We start from the raw sequence: 25,687 nt of genomic DNA on the forward strand, positions 1-25,687 counted from the left end.
CTCCACTTCCTCCTGCGCATTCTTACCCGGCTGCCAGCTTCTTTGTGGCGGCCATTACAGACCGCCGCTGCACCGTCCTGGGAAAAGGGAGTTCTGCCGGTCAGGGAGGGAGTCTGCAGCACCCCCAAACCCTTCTCCGGATCCCCCTACCTTCAGCTGCCCCTGCAGGGCAGCCTAGCTCCGCACCGGCTGGGTCGGAGCCCCAAAACGGCTAGCGCGGCAGGATCGCGCAGCCGCATAAATCCCTGCCGCCGCGAAGCCGACAAACCGGAAGTCCCTACGCTGGCTTATTTTTAAAGATCCAGATCTATAGAGACCTTCTTTCACACATCATTTGCACCTGGCCAGGGCTCTCATGACCAAGTTTGAACTCCACTTTCCATTTTAAAGACAACTTTTACTGTTTAACGTGTCCCCATGGGCTCCATGGAGAACACGGCCCTAATCTTACCAGTTCCAGATAGACACTCCTATGCCTGCTTCCAAATATAACACCAACCTTACCTATTTCTCAGTCCTTAAGGAGATTTGCGGTTCTTCTTCTTTAGCCAAAAGCATTTTACTATCTGCTGGGGGCTCAGGTATTTCCCAATTTACGAAATACCAGGGTTTAAGATACGGTATTTCAATTCTTTTTTAAGGTAGGTCTCTTGATTAAGTATTGTTCTAATTTACCCAACCAACATTTGCTCGTTTCCTCCAGATGATCCCACCTGTATTGTGGTCCCTCAATTACATATTTTGCCATTTTTCAATGCACAAATTTATCATTCTGTTCTTACTTAAACTTTTAGTCCAGGGAAGTAGGTTTTCCTCACTCCACTGGCTCAATAACTGCTCTAAAGGGTATTTTCACGCCCTTACATATTAGAGTCACCTCTAAGGGTTTCCTCTACCTCCTGCAGCAAGAAAGTTAGCTGCAACAACTACAAGAATTCCCCATTTTTGTCGAGATTTCCCAACTTGTGTAACTGCCCCTCCTCTTTGTCTTGAATTGCTTGTGCAACGGGGCAAGGGTAACTTGTCTGCCGGAGACGAACAGGTACTGTCAGAGGCTTCACTTGAATGACTAGTGGTATATGGTGCACTGCATATCCTGGTGGATTACCTTTTGCCCATAATTGGTGCACATCAAACTTCTGACAAGTATCGAGGACTCAAACCTCTTGGGCCACCATTACTTGCCACATCTCATTTGGAGAATGCCTCATGACTAGTGCCATTTTATCTTCCTCAAATGACAAAGTTGCCCCCATATCTACTAAAAAGGTCATATTATTGCCCTAGGGGGGGGCTGAAGAGGTTCCTTAGGCCTAACCCCTTTTCTGTTTTTGGCATTTCCTTTTATATTCCCTGCGCTTCTGCCCTGGGAATTTGATTATTGCCATCATCAACATTGGGGGGGGGGATTATCTTCTTCATAGGGTTCAGTTTTCAAGACAGGTTTGGTTTTAATCTGATCCTTCTTGGCCTGAGATCTGGGATTTCCATAGTCTCTACAAAAACCCTTCTTAAAATTCCTCAGCATACACTGAAGAGGTGTCCAAGGGACACTTCCTTCACCACCCATTTCTAAGACATTGCCACTGACCTGCGATGCCGGACGTTCCAACGGTCACCAACAGGAACTGCAATGGCTTAACCACCCACACAACTCTTGGGCCTCATTAGGATTCACTGATCCTGGGGCCAGCGGGGTGATCAGATCCCCTCTTCCACTCTCAAACGAGTGGGGCTACAATTCCCCAATACTTATACTTGCCTGCAGGCGTCTTCTTCCCAGCTGGTGTTATTTCGTGACTTATTTTTGATTCCATTGAGGTTCTTGGATCGGTTGGTTCTCCACCAGATAACCCTACGGTGCCGTCTTCCCCTTCCGGATAAATCATCCGTGCCGGCTGAAGGGTCAGCGAGACTGCCCCGGCTGGGCACCTGTCGGTCCATGCCGTCCTCAGCGAAATATCGCTCTGAGTCCCGGCGGAGTCGCCATAAATGTTGCAGGAAATTACGAGACTCAGACCTTGGAATCCAAAAATAAGTTGGTTTTATTTGCGCAAACAGGTTCAGAGTATTTTAGTGAGAGTCACTTCTGAACAAACTTCTTATAGAACAGCACATGCCTATATACTTCTTCAGAAAGGGGCAAAACACAGAAATATAACTAAACTCTCTAGCTTGTGGTTTGACTTTTCACACTTCCTTGTTCTTTCTTTTGCTAATACCACATATTTCACTATCTATAAAACTTGCATCATTATTTCTCTATAATTAATATATTTGTATGTCCTGCCTTAGTGGGACGAGGGACAATCAGAACACTTGTATGATGCTATAACCATGCATATGCTACTACTCACACATATGTGTGAGAATATTTATTTTATTTATTTTGTCAAGCGATTATAAGATAACAGGTATAAGTATAAACATAGTTATGAATACATGAAATGGGTACATATACGAAAAATAAAAAGAAACAATAGGACAGGGATGGTAGGCACATTGATGCACTTATGCATGCCCCCTACAGACCTCTTAGGAAAGGGGTGAGGTCAATAGTAGACAGTCTTAAGGTTAAAGTTTTTGGGGTTTGGAGAAGAAACCACAGAGTCAGGTAGAGTATTCCAGACATTGACCACTCTGTTGCTGAAGTCATATTTCCTGCAATCAAGTTTGGTGCGGTTAACCTTGAGTTTGTATCTATTGTCTGCTCTTGTGTTGTTAGGGTTGAAGCTGAAGTATTCATTGACAGGTAGGATATTGCAATATATAATTTTATATTCTATACTTAGATCGGACTGAAGATGGCATAGTTCTAGGTTTTCTAGGTCTAGAATTTCAAGTCTGGTGGCATAAGGTATTCTGCAACGAGTAGAGGAGTGGAGAACTCTTCTTGTGAAATATTTCTGGACTTTCTCAACTGTATTAATATCAGATACGTAATGCAGGTTCTAGCCTGGTGAGCTGTATTCAAGTATTGGTCTAGCAAATGTTTTGTACGCTCTAGTTAGTAGTGTGATATTACCAGAGAAAAAGCTACATAGGATTAGGTTAACAACTCTTAATGCCTTTTTGGCTATGTAGTTACAGTGGGCTCTAGCACTTAGATCATTAGAGATGAGTACTCCAAGGTCCTTGACAGAGTTTGGATCATCAACAAGGTCTTGACTATTCAGATTGTATTCTCTAATTTCTCTAGCTATTCTCTAATACTATTCTCCATTTCTCCATGTCCAGATTTTTTTTCTGGAACTTTTTTCTTCTATCCTCTCCACTCCATGTTTCCTTGAGCAAAATTCTATGAACATAATATAACCTCCTTCAAAGATCCTATTATGGATCCATTCATAAGCTGAATTAGTTGCAAGCATGATTTGTGAAAATACTTAAAAAATATTTGTTGTAATGACATGTCTCTCCTAAATAGTTTGGAGGTGCAAATCATCCATCATTCTTCAAATCAACTTCAGAGTTTGCCTATGGAGATTCTCAATTATCCAGGTCATGGTTGACCCAGAACTGAAATTTCTTAGATGAGAAGTGAAACATTTTCAAGAAAAAGACCAAGAAAAGTCCAGTTGCCTTTTGAAATGTGCCTTTGGGCACAACCTCAGAGTTTCTAATGCAACTCTGTATCTTTGAATGTCTTACATTCATCTTAGCTATGAAATAAGATTAACTGAAGACAAAAGAGCTTGGTTATTCATTTTGTTGGAAGTATTCATGTCCTCCTATATGTTAGGTATAAATTCACTTTTAATAGCCTTAGTTTTACTGTTGTTTATAAAACAATCTTGGATTGCTGTTGGGAAAACAGCAGTCTTGGAAAGACTTCAAATTTATTAGATGTTCTTTTTTAATACAAACCAAAGTTCCATCAACTGAATACATCTGGGACAACCTATTCTTGGAATTAGGCTTACCTAATCCCATGATCCTTTAAATCAAGTCCATTCCTAGTTAGAGCAAGTGTTTTCCATTTCAGCAGTCCTATTTGCTGAAGACAAAAACAATATTATTTTTTTCAGTTATTAGATAATCATCATCAAGAACGCTGGTTGAGCTAGAGCAAATCATAAGCCTGACTCTGTTTCTTGCCCACTTTAGCTGTAATACTTTGATGTTTTACATAAAACCAAAGCCATAATCTGACCTTGGCCAATGAACACTTCTGCATTCTCCCTAATAGCACAACAAATGGCATTATGGAACTTAGATTTTTTTTTTTGAGCTCTTAAAAACATTAAGTAGAATGGATCTTATTAGTGTTTGGATGGTAGATTATCAGGAAATCCGAGGGTTGTATTTCTGACTAGTAAGTCAAGAAGGCAATGACTAACCATCTTTGTATTATTATCAAGAAAACTACTTGGCCCCTTTCTTGAAGCAAATAAGAGTCAGATTCAACTCCAAATACCTTTTCCCTTCCTGACCACACCGATTCTATTCTTATTGTATAGAATTAAAATCTATTTCTTGCACATATGATTTATTAAGTGAGTAGAATAGTTTGGTTGTTGGCAGAAGGTGGCTATCCTGAAAACTATTGTCAGTACACTACATGTACTTCTGAAGTGGTGAAAGAGAAACAACAGTTTATTTATTCATGCATAACCAGCTCTGTTTTAATCATGATGCCACTTTGTTCCCAATGACTTGCAACTTGCAAGGTATTCTCTAGAGATTCTAGCTTTTCTTGCATAATATTATTGCATGAACTTGCTTGGGGTAAACTCAGCTTTGGTTGTACTGTGGCATACTAGCCAAAAAGTTTCAGAACAGATCAAAAATGATCCTTCCTGTTGGCAGGAAATGCTGCATGCAGCAGGGATGTGATAAGGCTGATAATCTAGGCAAATCTTTTCTTCATTGCTAAAAAGGGCAATATCAAAACCGACAGTTGACTGATAGGTAGTAGTGTTCAATATCTATGGTGATGACCAGGCATATAGAAGATTGTGGCTTTTATAAGAGGAATAAAAGGCAAAGGCTTTAAGAATTTCAGGTGAAAAATGAGTTACAGGTCTGAGAAAAAAAGAAAATGATGAAGGAAATAACAGGTGAAATAACAGATGAAAATAGCCTGGTCAGGTAGTACAGTGTTTTGAGTGAGAGGGTTAAAATATATATGAGAAAATATAAAGTAGAAAAGGATGGACTACGGTAATTACATGCCACACTTCAATGAATGGGGATAATGGGAGACTCAGAGATGAATGTAGGGAAAATTATGGACATTTTGAATTAAGATACTTTGGGGGGAAATAATTCTGTTCAGTGACATGAATGGACAGGTAAGAAAAAGACGAAGTAGAGAAAATGTGATGGTGCCATTCTGAGATCCAAGACCGAGTAATAATGGGGATGAGTGAATATCTGCTTAGAAAAAGGTCTGTTTCAAATATGTGATTTAAACATAAGTCTATTTCTGGCAAAGGAATTGATATAAAATTGAAAGCATTTGAAACTCAACGATTGAGCAAACAAGATTTAGCAGAGGAATTCAACCAGAGAAAGAAAAGATACCGAGAGAAGAGCCAAGTAGAGAAAGAAGCTACCGGCTGACTGATGATGATGATGCTTCCTGAGAGCGGTTGATTGCCCATTCTGTGTAATTAGAGTGTTGCTCGCTATAGATGTAGTTGAGCCATCTTCAGGGTACATACTCTATAAGGAAGATGGCTGCCCAGAGATCAATCTCACTGAATAAACAAAAAGGAAAAAAATGGGAATATGACAGGGGAATACTTCATTATTGTTCTTAGTTGTTCATCAGAAGATCAGATAATCATAAGTGCACCATCGTGCCTCCCGTCCCTGTCCTATTGTCCCCATTTAATCATACCTATTTTCTGTATTCTTACTGATGTGTATACTTATACCTATTATTTTGTAAGCGATTGACAAATCAAATAAATAAATAAATAAAGGATGGATAGGGCAGTTCTCATGACTTACAGGTATTTTTTTGTGTCTGTTTTCTTCCCCAAACACAACACAAGAACTGTATCTGCGGATAGAGCGCTTTCTTGGAAGAAAAAGTGAAGAGGCTAGACACCAAATAACCTAACTTTCAAGATTTGGGAGAGATGAGGAATTCTTAAATAAGATGCAAGAGGTGCTTAGGAAGGGGGCGGGGGGTGGAGAAGCAATTTCTGAGAAGATATAGAGGAAAGCCAGACAAATGAAGTGGAGCAATGAGACACATCTGTCAAGCAAACTTCCTATACTTGGGATTTAAAAGATTTCTGAGCCCAACTATTAATGTTTCAGAAACAGCAGCTGGCCAGGTCCAGTGACTGAAGAAGAGGACTCTATGGGTCATCCAAAGGGAAGGAGCTCTGCTTCTGTCCCAAAAGAGAAGCAACAAGGAATAATAATGGGAGATTGATTGATTGATTGATTGATTTTGTCAAGCGATTATAAGATAACAGGTATAAGTATAAACATAGTTATGAATACATGAAATGGATACATATAAGAAAAATAAAAAGAAACAATAGGACAGGGATGGTAGGCACATTGATGCGTTTATGCATGCCCCCTACAGGCCTCTTAGGAAAGGGCTGAGGTCAATAGTAGACAGTCTAAGGTTGAAGTTTTTGGGATTTGGGGAAGAAACCACAGAGTCAGATAGAGTATTCCAGACATTGACCACTCTGTTGCTGAATTCATATTTCCTGCAATCAAGTATGGTGCGGTTTACCTTGAGTTTGTATCTATTGTGTGCTCTTGTATTGTTGTGGTTGAAGCTGAAGTATTCATTGACAGGTAGGACATTGCAATGTATAATTTTATGTTCTATACTTAGATCGGACCGAAGGCGGCGTAGTTCTAAATTTTCTAGGTCTAGAATTTCAAGTCTGGTGGCATAAGATATTCTGCAACGAGTAGAGGAGTGGAGAACTCTTGTGAAATATTTCTGGACTTTCTCAACTGTGTTAATATCAAATACGTAATGTGGGTTCCAGACTGATGAGCTGTATTCAAGTATTGGTCTAGCAAATGTTTTGTGTGCTCTAATTAGTAGTGTGATATTACCAGAAAAAAAGCTACGTAGGATTAGGTTAACAACTCTTAATGCCTTTTTGGCTATGTAGTTACAGTAGGCTCTAGCACTTAATTATTAGAGATGAGTACTCCAAGGTCCTTGACAGAGTTTGGATCATCAACAAGGTCTTGACTATTCAGCTTGTATTTTATTTTCTGATTTTTTTTGCCAATATGTAAGACAGAGCATTTATTTGTTGAGATTTGAAGTTGCCATTTGTTTGACCAGTCTGATACATAGTCGAGGTCTTTTTGAAGGGTAGCAGTATTGTCTGTGGTGTTAAATAGCTTTACATCATCAGCGAAGAGAATGCAGTTACTCTTAATATGATCACAGAGGTCATTTATGTAGAGTATGAAGAGAGTTGGTCCTAGAACACTGCCTTGGGGGACACCACTGTTGACAGGTACAGAATTTGACAGGATGCTCCCAATTTTGACCATTTGCTGTCTGTTTGACAGGAATGCTTCTATCCAGTTATGCAGGTGTCCAGACATACCATAAGATTTTAGTTTTAGTAGTAGTTTGTTGTGTACCACTGAATTAAAGGCTTTACAGAAGTCTGTGTAGATTGCGTCTATTGCTTTGCCCTGATCAAGTTGTGTAGTCCATATGTTTTTGCAGTGTAAGAGTTGCAGATTACAGGATAGTTTTTTCCTGAAACCAAATTGTTTATTAGAGAGTAGGTTGTTTGTCTCTAAGTGGAGGATAATGGATTGGTTAATTATTGATTCCATGACTTTACAGGTGACGCAGCATAAGGAGATTGGTCTGTAATTTTCAACTAGGCTGGGGCTTTTTGAAGATGGGGATGACCGTGGCTTGTGACCATAGGTTTGGCAAGGAGCTGGTGTGTGATTATGCCGTCATCATGCCTATCACCACTTGGGAGTCAGTGGCAATAGCAATAGCCCTTAGACTTATATACCGCTTCACAGTGCTTGGAAGGTTGAGTCAACCTTGAGCCTGGTGGGATTCAATCTGATAAATTGCAGGCAGCTGGCAGTCAGCAGAAGTAGCCAGCAGTATTGCATTCTAATCACTGTGCCCCCGCAGCTCAATGCCACAAAAGCCACTGAAAAGGTGGACTTCAAGTATAATAAACAAATACTGACTCAGAAACAGAGTACAGGTAGTCCTTGACTCGCCATTCAGCCCAAAATTTCTGATGCTGTGAGATAGTTGTTACATAAGCTTTGCCCCATTTTACGACCTTTCTTCCCACACTTGTTAAGTGAATCACCGTACTTAGTAACCCCTTTGGTAAGTGAATCTGGCTTCCCCATTGATTTTGCTTCTCAGAAGGTCTCAGAGGGGGAATTGCATGACCCTGGGATGCTGTGATCATCATAAAAATGCCAAACATCTGAATTTTGATCACATGATCATGGGGATACTACAACCCCATGTGTGAAAAACTGTAATAAGTTACTTTTTCAGTGCTGTTGTAACTTTAAACAAATGGTTGTAAGTTGAGGATTACCTGTGCCATGTTTCCCCCCAAAATAAGACCCATTCTTATATTTTTGGGGCTCCAAAATAAGCACTAGGGCTTATTTTGGGGGAAACATGATTTCAGGGTGATCAACCCAGCTAGGCACCCTGCCCCCTGGTGCGCACACAAGAGGTGGCAAGTGCGCGGGGATCGACGGTATCTGGCAGCAGCTGCAACCCACCAGTCCCTTGGTCGGTGAATTCTGGGGCTGCACAGCCCATGCAGCACAGCTGAGTTGATCCCCAGTCCCAAGAAACAGACGGAGGCAGAATTGCGGGAGTGAAGGCAGGTGATACGGCTGGGAAACCTGAGAGTTGGTGGGCTGGAGTGAGCAGCCAGCCATGGGACGCTCACCTTTGCGCAGCGGCACCAGCAGCAGACGGAGGCAGAGACGCAGGGCAGAAGGTAGGTGATCCCAATGTGCCATGTGGGCCACAGGCAAGCCGAAAGATGCAAAGATGAGCTTCCTGTGGCCAGCCACCTGCTCCAACTCATCAACTCTCAGCTTTCACATGGCTGTGCGGTGTGTCCAGATTGCATACCCCCCGCCTCTGCCTCTGCCTCTGCCTGCTTCTTGGACAGCAAATCAACTCACCTGCGCTGCATCAGCTGCAGCTGGACCCCGTTGGCCCATGCGCGCTTGCCACCTCCTATGCTGGCCATGCCTACCACTTCACTAGAGCTTATTTTGGGGATAGGGCTTATATTAAAAACCAGGCTAGGGTTTATTTTCAGGGTAGGTCCTATTTTTGGGGAAGCATGGTACATCAAAGGGGCCTCCTCCCAGTTAAAGGAGAATTGCATAATATTCCCAGCCTTAAGCTACAACTGGGAGCAAGCTAATGAAGTTTCACCAGATGCTTTGATCTTAATGCGTTTCGTCCAGCACGTTCATTCAGAGTCAAATATCTCTTTCCCAACTGTGTGCATGCTTCCATTTTGCAATCCAGTTCCCAGCCATTTATCATCTCCTTCACACTTGCTTGCATCTCTGGGAAACCGTTATCTCCAGAGAAGAACATCCTATTTGTGCCACTTTGTCCCTTCTGGGAGGCTTCTGATAAAAAACATAAAGAATAATGTTAAGCTCGTGGATGCAAAGAAAAGAAAAAAAAAGGAGAAATTGCTAACAGATACTTACACGGGAACTAAACTTCAGGAAAGACAACAAGCAGTGGAATTTCATCTTTCCCATTCTGCTGAAGCTGCCTCCTCCTCCTCCTCCTCCTCCTCCTCCGCACCTCCCTGTGTCTTCCTTTCTTCGAGTGCCACCTGCTGCTCTAGGTCTGTCACAGCAGGAGACAAATCCATTGGGTAACCAACCACTTTGGGCTGGTGAACACCAGAGGTGGGTATTCAGCAGGTTCTGACCAGTTCTGGAGAACCGGTAGCAGAAATTTTGAGTAGTTTGGAGAACTGGCAAATTCCACCTCTGAACTGGAGATTTTACAGTCTCCTTCCCCTGCCACGCCCACAGGACCGGTAGTAAAAAAAATTGAATCCCACCACTGCTGAACAACCCTGGAAAGTTAAGAATACGTCACAACGTGACTCTGTGGGGAAGGCCGTCTCCTGTTTATAGGAGGACTGTCATGCCCAACACTGGGGGTGCTCTCTTCAGCCTCATCTTCTTCCAACCCAAGAGCGGAAACACAACCCTGATGCAGCTCATTAAAATCGAGTTTGACAGCCCTGACCTAAAGCTACATAGCAAGGTCACTGATGAATTCAAGCCAAGGTTGTAGAACACAGAATAACAGAATTGGAAGGGACTCCTAGACGTCTTCTAGTCTAACTCCCTGAACAAGCAGGAGAGTCTATACCTGTGATGGTGAACCTATGGCATGGATGCCGGAAGTGGCCCGCAGAGCCATTTCCCCCAGCACGCAAGAGCTTGCCTGGAAGAGCCGCACTGCTGCCCGACAGCTGATTGTCAGGTATCTGGCGCACATGCATGGAGGGTGTGGGGGTGCGTGGGAGACACATGTGCATGCGCAGAGGTGTGCATGCACAGAGGTGCACAGCGCAGAGGTGCGCAGCGCAGAGGTGTGCAGCGCAGAGGTGCGCAGCGCAGAGGTGTGCAGCGCAGAGGTGCGCAGCGTGCGCTGGGGGTCACACATGCATGAACAGACACGCGGCACGGACGGTCATCACGCATGTATGTGCAGACACGCGGCATGTAGAGGGGTGATTGCGTGCACATGCACAGAGATGTGCTGTGCATGGTGGGGGAATTGCATGTGCATACGCGGGGGGGGGGGTTGGGGCCAGCACGCATTGCCTTCTGGGTGCTGGCATGCGAGCGTGAGGGAATGAGCGCTTGCGCAATTATCAGCACAGGAGCCAAAAAAAGTTTGCCGCCACTGATCTATACCGTTTTAGACAAGTGGCTATCTAGTCTCTTCTTGAAAACCTCCAGAGATGGGACATCACAACTTCTGAAGGCAAGGCATCCCGCTAGTTAATTGTTTTTACTGTTAGGAAATTTCTCATTTCAAAATTAACAGAAATAACAGAATAACAGAGTTGGATGGGATCTTGGAGGTCTTCTAGTCCAACCCTCTCCTCAAACAGGAAACCAGGGGTGAGATTCAAATTTTTTAACAACCGGTTCTGTGGGCATGGCTTAGGTGGTGAGCATGGCTTGGTGGTCATGTTATTGGCTGGACGTGGCCAACTCAATATCACTCACATCGAGGCACGCATCTCCTTGCCTGGCCTCTCATGACTGTGGGGTTGCTGCAATAGTCGTAAGTGTGAAAAACGGCCATAAGTCACTTTTTTTCAGTGCCATTTTAACTTTGAATGGTCACTCCACACAAGCAAAGTACCAGCAAAGGAGGGAAAAACAACTCCAGAGACGTTCCTGAGATAGGAAGTCTAGTCCTGCCAAGAATGTAATAAGGGTTAATGGAGAGGCAGTTTCTGTAAGCAACACCAGAATGTTTCCTTCCTGCCTTCCTTACAGGATTAGGCCCATAAATTATTCTAACAACCAGTTCTCCAAACTGCTTAGAATGTTAAAAACTGGTTCTAGTGAATAGGTGTGAACTGGTAGAATCCTACCCCTGCAGGAAACCCTATACCATTTCTGACAAATGGTTCTCCAATCTCTTCTTAAAAATTTCCAGTGTTGGAGCATTCAGAACTTCTGGAGGTAAGTGATTCCACTGATCGTTCTAACTGTCAGGAAATTTCTCCTGGGTTCTTTTCTCCTTGATTAGTTTCCATCCATTGCTTCTTATCCTACCTTCAGGTGCTTTGGAGAATAATGTTACTTCTCTCCTTGATTTGTTTCCATTCATTGGTTCTTGTCTTGCTTGTGGTGCTTTGGTAAATAGCTTGCCCCCCACATCTTTGTGACAGCACCTCCAATACTGAAGTACTGTTATCATATCTTCCCTACTCCCTCTTTTCGCTAGACTAGCCATACCCAATTTCTGCAACTGTTCTTCATATGTTTTAATCTCCAGTCCCCTAATCATCTTTATTGCTTTTCTCTGTACTTTTTCTAGAGTCTCAACATCTCTTTTATATTATGGTGACCAAAACTGGATGTAGTATTCCAAGTGTGGCTGTACTAAGGCTTTGTAAGGTGGCACTAATATTTATTTATTTTATTTTTTATTTATTTGATTTGTCAATCGCTTACAAGGTAATAGCTATAAGTATAAACATGAGTAAGAATACAGGAAATAGGTATGAATAAATGGGGACAACAGGACAGGGATGGTAGGCACGATGGTGCATTTAGGCATGCCCCTTACAGACCTTTTAGCAATGGGGTGAAGTCAATAGTGGTTAGTTTGAGGTTAAAGGAGTGGGGGTTAGAGGATGTAACAATAGAGTCAGGTAGTGCATTCCAGGCATTGACCACTCTGTTGCTGAAGTCGTACTTTCTGCAATCAAGTTTGAAGCGGTTTACATTGAGTTTGAATAATACTTCATCTGATCTTGATTCTATTCCTCTATTAGTGCAGTCTAGGATTGCATTGGCTTTTTTAGCTGCTGCCACACAGTGTTGGCTCATATTTAAGTGATTGTCCACTTGGACTCCAACATCCCTTTCACAGTTGCTGGTATTGAGCCAAGCTTGACCTAGTCTGCACCTATACAGTTGGTTTTTCTTGCCTACGTGTAAAACCTTACTTTTATCTACACTGAATTTCATTTGTTAGACAGGGCCCAAATGTTCAACTTATAAGTCTAGGATATTCAGCCATCGTTATGGGGAGCTAAATCTTACCGTACTACTTCTATCTCAATAAACGGAAGGGAACCATCATCTAGACAGACGTTTCAATCCCCATAAGGAAATTGGGTTGCCTCGTCAGTTTTCCATTCTCCATTGTTTACAAGCCACTGTGTTTAGAGGAGACCTGATAGATTACATACCAGAGTTCTGAAGGAGCTGGCAGATGTTACCTCAGAACCATTGTATCATATCTTTTTAAAAAATGCTGGAGCACCGAGGAACTACCAGAGGATTGTAAAAGAGCTGATGTGGTTCTCATCTTCAAAAAAAGGGGGGGGGGGAAACAGACACAGGAAACTGCAGACCAATCAGCCTAACATCAATACCTGGGAAGATACTAGGGAAAAATAATTAAAAAACTGATCTGTGAACATCTAGAAACAAATAAGGTTATAACTAGTAGCCAGCATGGGTTTGTTAAAAACAGATCATGTGAAAACAATTATTTCATTTTTTGACAGAATGACTAAATTTGTAGACCAGCAAAATGCTATGGACATAGTATGCTCAGACTTCAGCTAGGCATCTGACAAAGTAAATTACAACCTACTCGTTGATAAACTAGAAAAATGTCGGATAGACAGCATCACCACCAGATGGATTTGTAATTGGCTGACCAACCATACTTAATGGTACTACATCTACATAGAAGGAAGGAGGCAATGGGATACCACAAGCCCCAGTACTCTTCAATATCTTCATAAATGATTTAAATGAGGGAAGAGAAGGGGGACTAATCTAATTTGCAGATTACATTAAGCTGGCAACAGCCCAAAAGACAAGCTCAGGATCCGAAAAGTTCTTAACAGAATTGAACAATGGGCCTTATCCGACAACATGAAATTTAATGTGGAGAAAAGCAAGGCTTTACACCTAGGCAGAAAAAAACCAAATGTAAAAGTACAGTTTAGGTGAAATCTGGCTCAAAATAGTAACTGTGAGGGGGATCTTGGAGTCCTAGTGGGTGATCACTTAAACATGAGCTAGCAGCGTGCAGCAGCAGCCATAATAGTTAATACAATCCTTGGCTGTATAAACAGAGGCATAGAATCAAAACCATGTGAAATATTAGTACCACCTTATAAAGCCTTAGTAAGACCACACCTGGAATACTGTACCCAGTTTTGGTTACCACCTTACAAAAACGATGTTGAGACTTTGGAAAAAGTGCAAAGAAGAGCAACTAAGAGGATTAAAGGCCTGGAGACAAAAACATATGAAGGTAACAGCTGCAGGATTTGGGTTTGGCTAGTCTAAAGAAAAGAAGAATTAGGGGTGACATGATAGTATTCCAGTATTTGAGAGGCTGCCACAAAGAGGAGGGGGTCAATTTATTCTCCAAATCACCAGAGGGCAGGACAAGAAACAATGGATGGAAACTAATCAAGGAGAGAAGCAACCTGGAATCAAGAATTACTTCCTAACAGGTGAAGACAATTGACCAGTGGAAGAGTTCAGTAGTTGTGGCTTCATCACTGGAGGGTTTTAAGAAAAGACGGGACAGCGACCTACTGAAATGGTATAGGATCTCCTGCTTGAGCAGATGGCTGGACTAAAAGACCCCCAGGGTCCCTTCCAGCTCTATTCTGATCGATTGAATGAGAGATGCAGTGAGATGGGTTGAGTGAGAGATTTTTCCAACGTTGTGTACACAGAAATTTTCAGAGGCAGATACCACCCATTTTAATTTTTGTTGCCCAGAAACTCATATAACTTTTTGATTCTTATCCTTTTGTTTTTTTGATCATGTCTAGCTGAGGGGTTGTGGGGGGAGAGAACTGGATTTTTTAAAAATCAAGAATCTGTAGAAGCTATTCTGCAAGAAAATGTCACCTTGCTGTCTCAAAAGGCCCTCCTTTACCCCTATGATCTAAATAATTAAAGCACGTACTTCAGTTTGCCCATTATCACACAATGTGGCAGATTCTGGACAGGCATTTCTGGATGATCTGAATTCATTTTGATTAACATTTTAGGACCCAAACGGTTTTTGTTTTCTGGCCAAGGCATTACATTCCAGAACATGGCATTTCCTGGTTTTTTTTAGAAACCTTTGTGACATTTTTGCAAAAGTTGTATAGATTACAGACTCAACAGATCTTATCTTATATGAATAGGTCAACTAATGGTGCTGCAAAATGATTGCTTATCACTATAAAATAGCAGGTCCCCACTGGGTGTCCTTGACTGGAACTACAAAGTTGGTTTGGAAGATAGGCAGCCACATAAATATTTTGAATGAATACATAAACTCCAGAATCTTAAGCTATTCTGACAGGATATTTTGGGACTCCCAAAATGTCAGAGATGGAATTATCCTATTGTTCAGTCATGTTTCACCTGTTGCCATAGTCTACATTGTGGTCTGGGGCCAATAGGAGTGTCACAGATTTCTACCCTTGCTCTATATAGAACTCTTGGTAAGTAGTATGGTTTTGTTAGAATATTGATTCCTGCCTTTCAGGCATGTGGCAGAAATTCATTAATCATAGGTCAAAGACAAATCTGGATAGATGAAAACTAAAAAATAATAGGACAGGTTTTTCTACCAGGTGTTGTTCAGGTGGAAGGAAATGTCACTCCAGTGTACATTGTAAGCAACCAGTTGGGAAATACTTTCTTAGTCCAATTTACTTTTTGAAAAAGCAATTCATCTGTAGCGAAGTAATAATTAGCTTAACACATACAAACATAAGTCAATAACACTTGCAGGACATTTTTCTTAAGAGTTCCAAGCTGTAGAAGTTCTTGCACCATTGTATAGAGATAAAGAGAAGAAATTGGAAAGAACTGCCTTGTCCTACTTCCTCTTCTCTTTCTGTTGTGTATCACTGGACCTTTCACAATGACAAGCAACTGGAGCTGGTCTATATCTCCCTGATTTTAAAGAAAGCTCCGAATACATGGATTTTCCAGCAGGCTTTGAGTCAGAGCAATCTGTGAATCCAAATTACCAGTGGTTGTGTTATATTTTAATCATGTTTCTAACTTCCCTGATGTGTGTCATTTGTTATTGGCATTGGTTTCTTTTTATTTGTTTATTTAGTTTTATGATGTGATTTCAGATTTTTATATGTTGCTTTAGCCAACTTTTGAAAGGTGTGTGTGTGTGTGTGTGTGTGCATGCGCACCTTAGAGTCAGTCAATGTTGAGTCAGTCCCTGCAGTTTTCTAGGCAAGATATTTCAGAAATGGTGTGCTTTTGCTTCTTTCCTAGGGCTGAGAGAGGGTCACTGGCCCAGGGTTACCCAGCTGGCTTCATGCTTAAGGCAAGACTAGAACTCACAGTTCTCCTGTTTTCTAGCCTGATGCCTTAACCACTATACTACCAACTCTCTCTCTCTTGAAGTAATTTATAAATCAAACAATTAATTAAACATGCTGCAGCTTTACAAAAGTGGCCTCATTGCCTGCAAGAGTTGTATCCTTGATGACAATATTGATTGTGTGACATCAATTGCTACCCAGTTAATTTGATACACTTTTCCAGGAGTTCTTAACCCAATCCTAGGTGATCAGTCAAGTTTCTGCCTTTAAGAAAGAGTAGGGCTACTTTAATTGGGCTGTACAAATCTGAGCAACCACTAGATGGCAACAGAGGTTACAGAAAACTCATGTCAAGGACTTCCGGTTTGAAGGGCTTCGGCGACAGACAGGAATCCGCGATCATGCGCAGTTTCTGCCTGGGCTCGCCGCTGGAGCGCCCTGAGCTGACTGGTTTCAGGGCTAAGCCACCCCGTAGAGGTGGTGAAGAGGGGGGAGATCGCCAGCAGGGTCGAGGAGAGCCGCATCTCTCCTCCTCAGCTGGCCAAACTCCCTTTCCCGAAGGCGGTAGGAGCAGCGGTCAGGAATGGCCGCCTCAAAGAAGAACTCGACCGGAAAAGAAAGTGCAGGAGGAAGATAAGAAGTGAAAGTTTTGGCTGACCATGTTAAGCTGAAAAAACAACAATTAAGGTACCCTGGAACTTAAATTTTATAAAAGATTACATCACTCCCAAAGAAGAGTCAGAAGCAGCAGAAGAAAGTGAAAAGGGAAAGTTTTTTCTTTCTTCTCTCTCCTTCCTTACATTGACAACCAAGAGATCTGAATAAGAAATCGGAAAAATCCGCTTTGGCATCAATAGGCAATTAAGCTGAAAATATAATTAAATGCCAAAGGGAAAATAAAGATTTCTGGACATTAAAAACTTTTTTCTCTATAAGCAGGAAGGGAGAGGAAAAGAATAAGGGCAGGATCTGGAGGGAGGAGACTGCCTGGATTTCCAAAGAATCTAAAGTAAAATCTCAATAAGACTTCTAAAAGATACATTTTGACTGGAACTTTGCAACTAAATAGTAACCCCAGGAAGAGAAAGTAAAAACAGAAGAAAGTGTAAAAAGAAACAGCTTGTGTGTATTTGGATTGCTTGGTGACTTTTGGATTTTTGGCTATTATATTTGAATGACTAAAAACAATTGGGTGGTTGTTTAAATTTTTTTTACAATGGCATCACTTCTGGATGAATTGAAAATGGAACTTAAAAAATATAAAGAAGATTCACAAGAAGGGAAGGGCTCTTTTGGCTTCGTTTTTCAATTCCTAGAAATGGAGATCTGCAACTACGAGAAACAACAAGCAAAACAAGAAGACTGGCACAAAGAAGAAGCCATCTTTAATGAACAAGTAACTCTATGTGGGGAAGAAAGGGAAAAGGGGGGAAAGAGAATGGAGAATTTAAGACCTAAAAAAACAGGCAAAAAAGGGAAAAATAATTTGAAAAGTGGATATAATGTTGGAAAGCAACAGAAAAGGGGAATACAGAAGAAGGAAATGGAGGTGGAGAGACAGGGGGTAAAAAGGGGAGAGAGAAGAAGAGAGGGAAGAAGGAAGGGAAGAGAAGTTACAAAGGTTTGGAGCAAGATGCAAAGAAACAGGACTTATTTAGAGATAATGGGTGAAAATCTAACTGAAAAAGGGATTCTGTGAAGGTACATAAGATTGTATTGTTGTATTTGTAATAGAAATAATGTTAGAAAATTGGAAACAATATATGATTAATAAGAGGGATCAAATAGTTAGTGTAATTTAGTGAAATGCTTGTGAATAAAATAAATGAAATAAAATAAAGGAGAAAATTGAATTAGGAAGGAATGGGAACATTTTAATTGTTTTATAAAATATAAGTGAAGAGGTGGGGGAATTAACTATCGAAAGTTTATAAATGTTCCCATAGAAGTATGATATTTATTTGAAAAGTAATGTGCAAAATGTTAAGATTTAAATGCATATTAATATTAATGATAGAATTGAATTGGAATGGATTGTTGTTTTAATTATATTATACATTTATAATTTTTTCTTTTTCTTAAGAATATAGTGTGTAGTTTTAGAATGTACCAAGCAGAATCCGAATGGAAGTTATGTATTATATTAAGTGTTATAATTTTAGGGGAAAGATATAAAGGCGTCATACTCCAATCAGTGATTACAGGAGAAATTTTGTTTAATGAGAAAAGATAGGAGACAGTTGAAACAGGACAGACAAAGAATATGTATAATGATTTGAATTGAGATGAAATAAATAAAATAGAATCAAGAAAGTTAAAAATGAGGAGAAGCTACACAGAAAATGTAGAATAGTAATAAGATATGGAATGGAATATAAAAATGAGCATGAACTTGAATTTGTGTCTGTATGAAGAGATGTAACCTGGGATTATGCTGCTTTCAAAAAAGATGTTTTATGTTTTTGTTTGTTTGTTTTTAAAAACCAATAAAATTTGCAAAAAAAGAAAAAGAAAACTCATGTCACGTGACTAGACTAGTAATTTATTAAAAAACTGGAGAATCTTAGGATGCAACTGTGGGCAAGATGACACAGAAAGAATTATGGATCACACACCGAGAATGATTCTAAGTCATTCTCTGCATACAGTATCCCATCTGATGTAGGGAGAGATACCAATAATAATAGCCCACTGCAAAATTATGTTATAACTCTAATATGGATACCAACCCACCTCTTTACATGCCCACTTTATAGGACATACTTAAACCAGGAAACTATGAGTTCTACTCCCACATGAAATCAGTTGGGTGACCTTGGGTCAATCACACTCTCCCAGCCCTAGGAAGCAGGCAATGTCAAACCACTTCCAAAAATCTTTCCAAGAAAGCTGCAGGAGTCAACACCGATTCAAAGGCACACCAAAGCAATGATTACTCCTGTGCTTATATCTCTAGGGCAGGGGTCCCCAATTCCTGCTCCGTGGACTGGCACTGGGCTGCAGCATGCAAGCAACAGGGCCGCAGAAACAAGCAGAGCCCCATCCGCGGATGCAGGCAGCCATGCAATCTACCATACATCTATTCCAGTCTGCAGAAAAACCTCTGGCCACAGAACCAGTCCCTGGCAAGAAAAACCAAAAGGACACGTATAGACTGGGTGAAACCAGGCTCAATAGCAGTAACTGTGAGAGGGATCTTGGAGTCTTAGTGGACAACCAGCTAAATATGAGCCAGCAGTGTGCAGCAGCAGCCAAAAAAGCCAATGCAATCCTAAATTGTATTAACAGAGAGATACAATCAAGATCAAGGGAAGTACTAATACCACTCTATAAAGCCTTAGTAAGACCACACCTAGAGTACTGCATCCAGTTTTGGTCACCACATTATGAAAAAGATGCTGAGACTCTAGAAAAAGTACAGAGAAGAGCAACCAGGATGATTAGGGGACTGGAGACTAAGGCATATGAGGAATGCTTACAGGAACTGGGCATGGCTAGTCTAGTGAAGAGAAGGACCAGGGGAGACATGATAGCTGTCTTCCAATATCTGAGGGGCTGCCACAGAGAGGAAGGGGTCAAGCTATTTTCTAAAGCACCCGAAGGCCAGATAAGGAATAATAGATGGAAAGTGAACAAGGAGAGATTTAATCTGGAAATAAGGAGAAACTTTCTGACAGTGAGAACAATCAACCAATGGAGCAGCTTGCCCTCGGAAGTTGTGGGAGCGCCATCACTTGAGACTTTCAAGAAGAGATTGGACTGCCATTTGTCAGAAATGGTGTAGGGTCTCCTGCCTAGGTGTGGGGGTTAGACTAGATGACCTATAAGGTCCTTCCAACTCTGATTATCTGTTATCTGTATCTCTTAAGGAGAGATTTAACCTGTAAATAAGGGGAAACTTTCTGACAGTGAGAACAATCAACCAATGGAACAGCACTCCAGTGTGCAGAAAAACCTCTGTCCACAGAACCAGTCCCTGGTGCCCAAAAAGTTGGGGGCTGCTGCCCTATAGCATAGCATGCTTCAAAGGCTGTTAGAGGTCAATGTGTGAAGTTTAATCAATTAAAAATATTAAGAATGTTGTCTGACAGTTTTTTAAAAAAATTGGTTGGTTTCTTTACTATTAACTGAGCAGTTATCTCCCTTTTTTCATGCTTTCTATCCAAAAAGTGCACTCATGGAGGTTAGACTCAGGTTTTTTTAAATATCTCAGTAGGTATTTGGTCTTCACTTTTTTAATTCTTCCATTTCTACAATGCACCCTGCCATGGGGCACAGGAATTGCTCAAGCCATGACTTTAGAAGCAAGAATATTATTCCTTAATTGACCTATACATTGACAGTGGTGCCAACTGCCTTGTTGAGCAATTAACCTAAGCAGTAGTACAAATTGTTCAGCCACATCATCTAATATGTTGTTCAAACGGCAATCAGAAGTCTCTTTTCAGGGCCAAGAATAATTTCTTGGCTAGAAATATATTTATTTATTTTGTTCATAGGTACAACCACATAGTGAGTGTTATGTTCAAAAAATTTGCAGTCACACACAGTAAAAAAATTAACAATATTAAATTCACTCAAATTTACTGCCCCAAAATTATTAGGGTTTAAGTCTCAGTTTGGATAATACGAGAATTTTGAGCTATAGGATAAAACTGACCCAAGAATTGGCAAGCAGTATTATACACATCATATTTAGCTTACAAGAGCTTCTAGAATTGGCATACAGGGACATGTTGTGATTATTGTATATACCTATTTTTCTTAGATTTGAAACCATTTATAGGTACACATTTAATTAGTGTACGATGCAGCCTTGACATGTATGTATGCAACATTAAGATCACATTGCTGGATCATCATCTGAGATTTTTTTTTCTTTTAATTTTGGTATGTACTTCTTTTTCCTTACAACTATGGAAACTATAGAACTATTGAAACTATATATGTCTGAAAGCATATCCAACTACTGAATTGTTGGACCAACAATGCTGACAGGCCTAAGATTCCAACTTTGGGGGATCAATTTAATTTCAGAATGGGATAGGTAAATGTCTTTTTCCCATTTACATTTCCACAATGACTCCATACCACATCTACATAACTTATTTTAAGTAACAAGGTAGAGCTAAGAAAATCCATCTCTAAGAAAATGGTGTGTATATGCCTGTATGCATTTATTTGGGCAGTTGTCAATGACAACTTAAAAAAATAACACAGAAACATCAAACACATAAAAAGCAAGGAAATTAAAAAGATAAAAACAGAGAAAAGTGTAGTATAATAATGAAGATTTGGTTTTAGTCTCTTGGGCATGGAAACTGGATGAGTGATTTTGGGTCATACTTTTTCTCAGCCTTAAGTAAAGCCTTAAGTAAACAAATCTATCTATCATCTATCTATCATCTATCTTTAATGAATATATACACCTGTATACACACACACATCTATCTACCTGCACTGGATGTTAGATGTTAGATTACAATCCATAAATTTTAATGAGGATAGCTACATCTAGAAATGGATTGATTTGGACAGATAATATATGCATATACACATACACAAAACATTCCTCTTCAAATTAGCCTCATACATGTGAGCCTCATATATATTGTGTACACTCTCTCTTCCCTAGTGTGGGCAGTTGCCAGAATCAAAACTGATTGGGAGACATATACATAAAAAGGGAGAAACTACTTTATCGGGGTATATTGAATACACTACTGTATCAATGCAATAATTGCACATTCACCATTAGCTTTCATCTTTAACACCATTAGAACAATCATTTTAAAAAAAATAGGCCAGGAAGTAATTGAACTGAGTCTGAGCTCACAACAGCATTTGCATCCAAAATGTGGATCAAAACCAGAAGTTTACTAATTTGCTCAGCAGTTACAATGCTGAATAGCATAACTTTCTTACTTGTATTTTTGTTGTTCTTCTTCAAGGGTTAAAGCTGCAATTCTACACGCATTCCAGTTCTATCTAAAGCAATTCTCCAAAAATTCGACTGGGACTTTCGTTTGTAAGGTATTTACATCTGTCTCTGAGATGAGGCTGCTCCTTCTGTCTTACTCAATAGAGATACTTTCAAGTTACACAAGCAGCCAAAAGCCTTGAAACCTACTCTACATTCTGATTCGTCTATAGGCGAACTATGCGTGATATTATTGTTTCATGACCACTGAAGCTACCTGTTTTTCTGATTAGCAACCTTCGCAAGCCATTGCATTTTGGGGAAGGAAGCCCAACCCTTTCAACCAAAGTCTTTGCCATGATGACCCAACCGACAGCTCCCTTTTTAAAGAGCTTTCCCCCGCCTGGCCGAAACAGTTTCAGCCAATCACCCTGCGGCCCATGCCTTCTATCTGGCTTTTTTTTTCTTTTCTTTCGGCAACCAATGAGAAAGAAGGGCAGAGTGAAGGCGGGGGAGTTCCTCGGACCATTTAGGGACCGATGCGGGCTATGCTGGCGCGGGGATTGGTCGGGCTGAGCAGGCAGTGGGCGGGCTAAGAATGGAGGTACAGTAGCTGGGTGCCGGACCAAGCGGTCGGAGGTGGGGGAGGTGGTGAATGAGAACGGACGGGTGGAAAGAGGTGACAGCAGCGGCGGCGGCGGCGGCGCCTCGGGCTGGCCCCAATGGAGCTGGAGAATATCGTGGCCAACACTGTGCTGCTCAAGGCGCGCGAAGGTGAGAACCTGGTCTCGGTTGGGGAAAGGTTTGGAGATGACCGGGAAAGGAACCCCGGGCATTCTCCGGATTGAGCCAGGGCTGGTCCTTTCTGGCCCAGCGTCCCCTTCTCCTGTCTGGGCACCGCGGTCCTTATGCAATAATGCACGGCCTCTTCGGAAGAAGGGGTGGTCGGCGGAGCTATGCTCTGGACGGACGGACGGCTGGTAGGTAGGTAGGTAGGTAGGGAAGTGGGCGGAGGACCCGGTGGTCTTCAGAGGCAGGGCGGCGGTGGAAGATGCCGAGGGCCAGCCCGGCTGGCGGGAGTGGTCAGGCGGAGGTGAGGCTGGGCTTGGGAGGTGATGATGCTTGCTTGAAAAGCATCGGCGTGAAGGAAGTTGTGGCGCGGTGGCCACAGGGCTTTTGCAGCTTGGGCTGCCGGGCTGTCGGAAGTACGAGGCAGCAGAGCTTCTGAGTCACCAATTAGCAGCCAAGAGAGGTGGACGTCTACTAGGCCTGGCGGAGGAGCTGTCCACGAAGTGGTGAAAACAACTGTAGATACTATCATTGAGAAATAGATCAAAGGGGGCTGTATTGGTTATGGTGGTGGGACTGTAGTTTGGGGTGATACCATCGAGATGCTCTGACTTCTTTTTTTAAAAAAAAACTATTAACTTTTCTGGACTTTAGTATCAAGCTGGACATGAAGAGGGCATCCTCAGAAGTCTTGCATCAACTCAAGAGTTGATTTCCCATGCTTGAGAGGAGCTTAGAAATGCCTCAGTGTACAACCCAATCCTAAGGGAATCCCTACAAGTTTGTTAAACTAGTATAAGTTTATCTGACAGATAAGTTTTATTTTCATATAACCCAGAATGTTATCATGTTTCATTGAACAAGCTATAGTAGTATGACATACTGTATTTACCAGATGAATCTTTTAAAGCTTAGTAATCTATGTGGACCAGGCCACAACAATTTCTGTGGGTGCCATTGCAAATCTAACATTATCGTTTTATAGATATGATAGACTTATGCGTATAACATATGTCCTCTGTAAAAGGTTTGATATGACTGTGAGGCTTTGAATGTAAATCTGTATAGATCTATGAGTGTGGATTTACTAAACTGTTTCAGTTCTGCTTATTATGGGGGAGGGTTTATTGACTTGTGCAATTCTTGGTTCTTCTGATTCAGTTCCTATGGTCACAAGTAACACATTGAATGCCATTTAAATTCTGAATTCATCAACAAAGTTCTTATAGTTTGATGGCAAGGGAGAATTTTTTTTTTATTAACTTCTATTTAAGCAATGACTTTGCATAAAAGGCCATGTAGAAGTTTCATTTACAAGTCTTTTGCTGGAAAATGTTCTTTTAGCATTCTGCCATCTACCCTTAAGCATATTTTCTTAAAGGTGCTCTTGCTTTTATATAGGATTTATATTGTTTTTATACAGGGTTATTTTTCTGTATATACAATTTGTGGGAAATGAAAATCAGACTATGGCAGCACACTAATCTTTATTTTACTCAGAAAATGTGCCATATATCATTGGGATTTGCTGTCAAGAAAGTATGGATATCATTGCAACCTAAGCAAGACTCATCATACTAACTGAAAATTCCCAGCAAACACATACAGGAATGTGTCCAAAATGTCTTAATTATTTAAATTTAAAAATGTCATTGAAGAACTGCAAACTATTGTGAAATAAAGATGAACTTTTAAGAGTTCTATATGCCAAAGTCTAGATTTTTTAAAATCAAAATAGCAAGTTTTTCCTCACGATTTAGTAACTATTTTTATAGATAGACTGTATGATGATTAAGATTCTAAATAAGTCTTACTGAGATTTTTTTAAACATCTTGAAAATAATCAACTTTATAGAATTGAATATTGCTATTAACTCAACTGCCTGAATCATAAGAAGGGTTGACATATATAATGAACAATTGCTGCTGAAATGCTTTGGGATAGTAAAGAGAAACGTGGAAAATCTGTAGAAAATTGAACTGGGATAAGAAAATATCTGGGTCATTGCAAGAATGGCTTATCAAGGTATAGAATTATATAGTACCTAATTTCAAGTTGGTCATAAAGAGGGAATAGTTTGTATTATGTTTAAAATAATACCCATGGCACTGTCTTCTATAAAATACTTAGCTTTTTTTAAAAAAAAGACATCATGCTATTAGGTCTGGAAGATTTTATTAGGTTTGGAAGATTTTCAGGCAGTAGATTTAGATTACTTCTTTATGTCAGTCATCATCCAATTACAGCTGGATATAATTTAACCTGTGTCCATTAAAAGTGCAGCAGAAAATGTCTGTAACTGACTAGGCGTTTGTGTATTTATCAAGACTCAAATATGTAGTCTTATAAATGTGTGTTTCATTGTAAATCTACTGAATCATACAGTTTGTTAAGATTATGGGGATGCAGTTTTTTATGTATGTTAAAGTTTCTTCTTTTGTGCAGGAGTGTTGTAACAATGAATCTTCAAAAATTGACAAAGGAAGAGACAGAACTTTAGTTCTAATGAGGCAATACATTTTATAACACATAGTCTTCTGCAAAAGTATGGATGCATGTGAGGCAACCAGACCAGGCCCCTGTCATGTTCGTCATTTGCATTATGTACTCTGCCAGGAGTTGTGTCTGAAATGCACAAGCTTGTTTATAAGGAGAGTTATAAAGAGTAAAGTAGACACAATGACATTAAGTTTCTACGTACAGATTGTCTCATAAATACAACCATTTATCTCATTGAAAAATTGCCATGCAACAATTCCAACAAAAAAGATGGCTCAACATCTTTTTTGTAATGTGATGATCAAAACTGGATACAGTATTCCAGGTGTGTTCTTACTAAGGCTTTATAAAGTGGTACTAATACTTCATATGATTTTGATTCTGTGCCTCTGCTTATACAACTAAGGTTTG

General features: G+C 40.6%; 2 protein-coding genes across 5 annotated transcripts in view; one reads left to right on the forward strand and one right to left on the reverse strand.

Annotated features, from left to right (window-relative positions):
• LOC113415710 (uracil nucleotide/cysteinyl leukotriene receptor-like) overlaps nucleotides 1-22,346 on the reverse strand; it is a 37,809-nt gene extending 15,463 nt beyond the window's left edge. Inside the window, exons 1-2 of one of the 2 annotated variants that reach the window (XM_087955064.1) lie at nucleotides 21,993-22,330; nucleotides 9,688-9,832 (exon numbers count right to left, since the gene is read on the reverse strand). In XM_087955064.1, coding sequence (XP_087811190.1) covers nucleotides 9,688-9,741 — 54 coding nt within the window. In that variant the 5' untranslated portion in view covers nucleotides 9,742-9,832; nucleotides 21,993-22,330. Of the gene's footprint in view, nucleotides 1-9,687; nucleotides 9,833-21,992 lie in introns of both variants that reach the window. The other variant, XM_087955065.1, reaches the window with a different exon arrangement.
• A 276-nt stretch (nucleotides 22,347-22,622) lies between these two features.
• The window catches only part of GRK6 (G protein-coupled receptor kinase 6), a 34,607-nt gene continuing 31,542 nt past the window's right edge, over nucleotides 22,623-25,687 (forward strand). For 2 of the 3 annotated variants that reach the window (XM_026673378.2, XM_087955068.1), the window contains exon 1: nucleotides 22,623-22,761. In XM_026673378.2, the coding sequence (XP_026529163.1) occupies nucleotides 22,710-22,761 (52 nt within the window). In that variant the 5' untranslated portion in view covers nucleotides 22,623-22,709. The other variant, XM_087955069.1, reaches the window with a different exon arrangement.

Source organism: Notechis scutatus, chromosome 2, assembly GCF_049901735.1.
Source record: "Notechis scutatus isolate UNSWTSFEM ecotype Mainland chromosome 2, rNotScu1.2, whole genome shotgun sequence".
NCBI classification, from domain to species: domain Eukaryota; kingdom Metazoa; phylum Chordata; class Lepidosauria; order Squamata; family Elapidae; genus Notechis; species Notechis scutatus.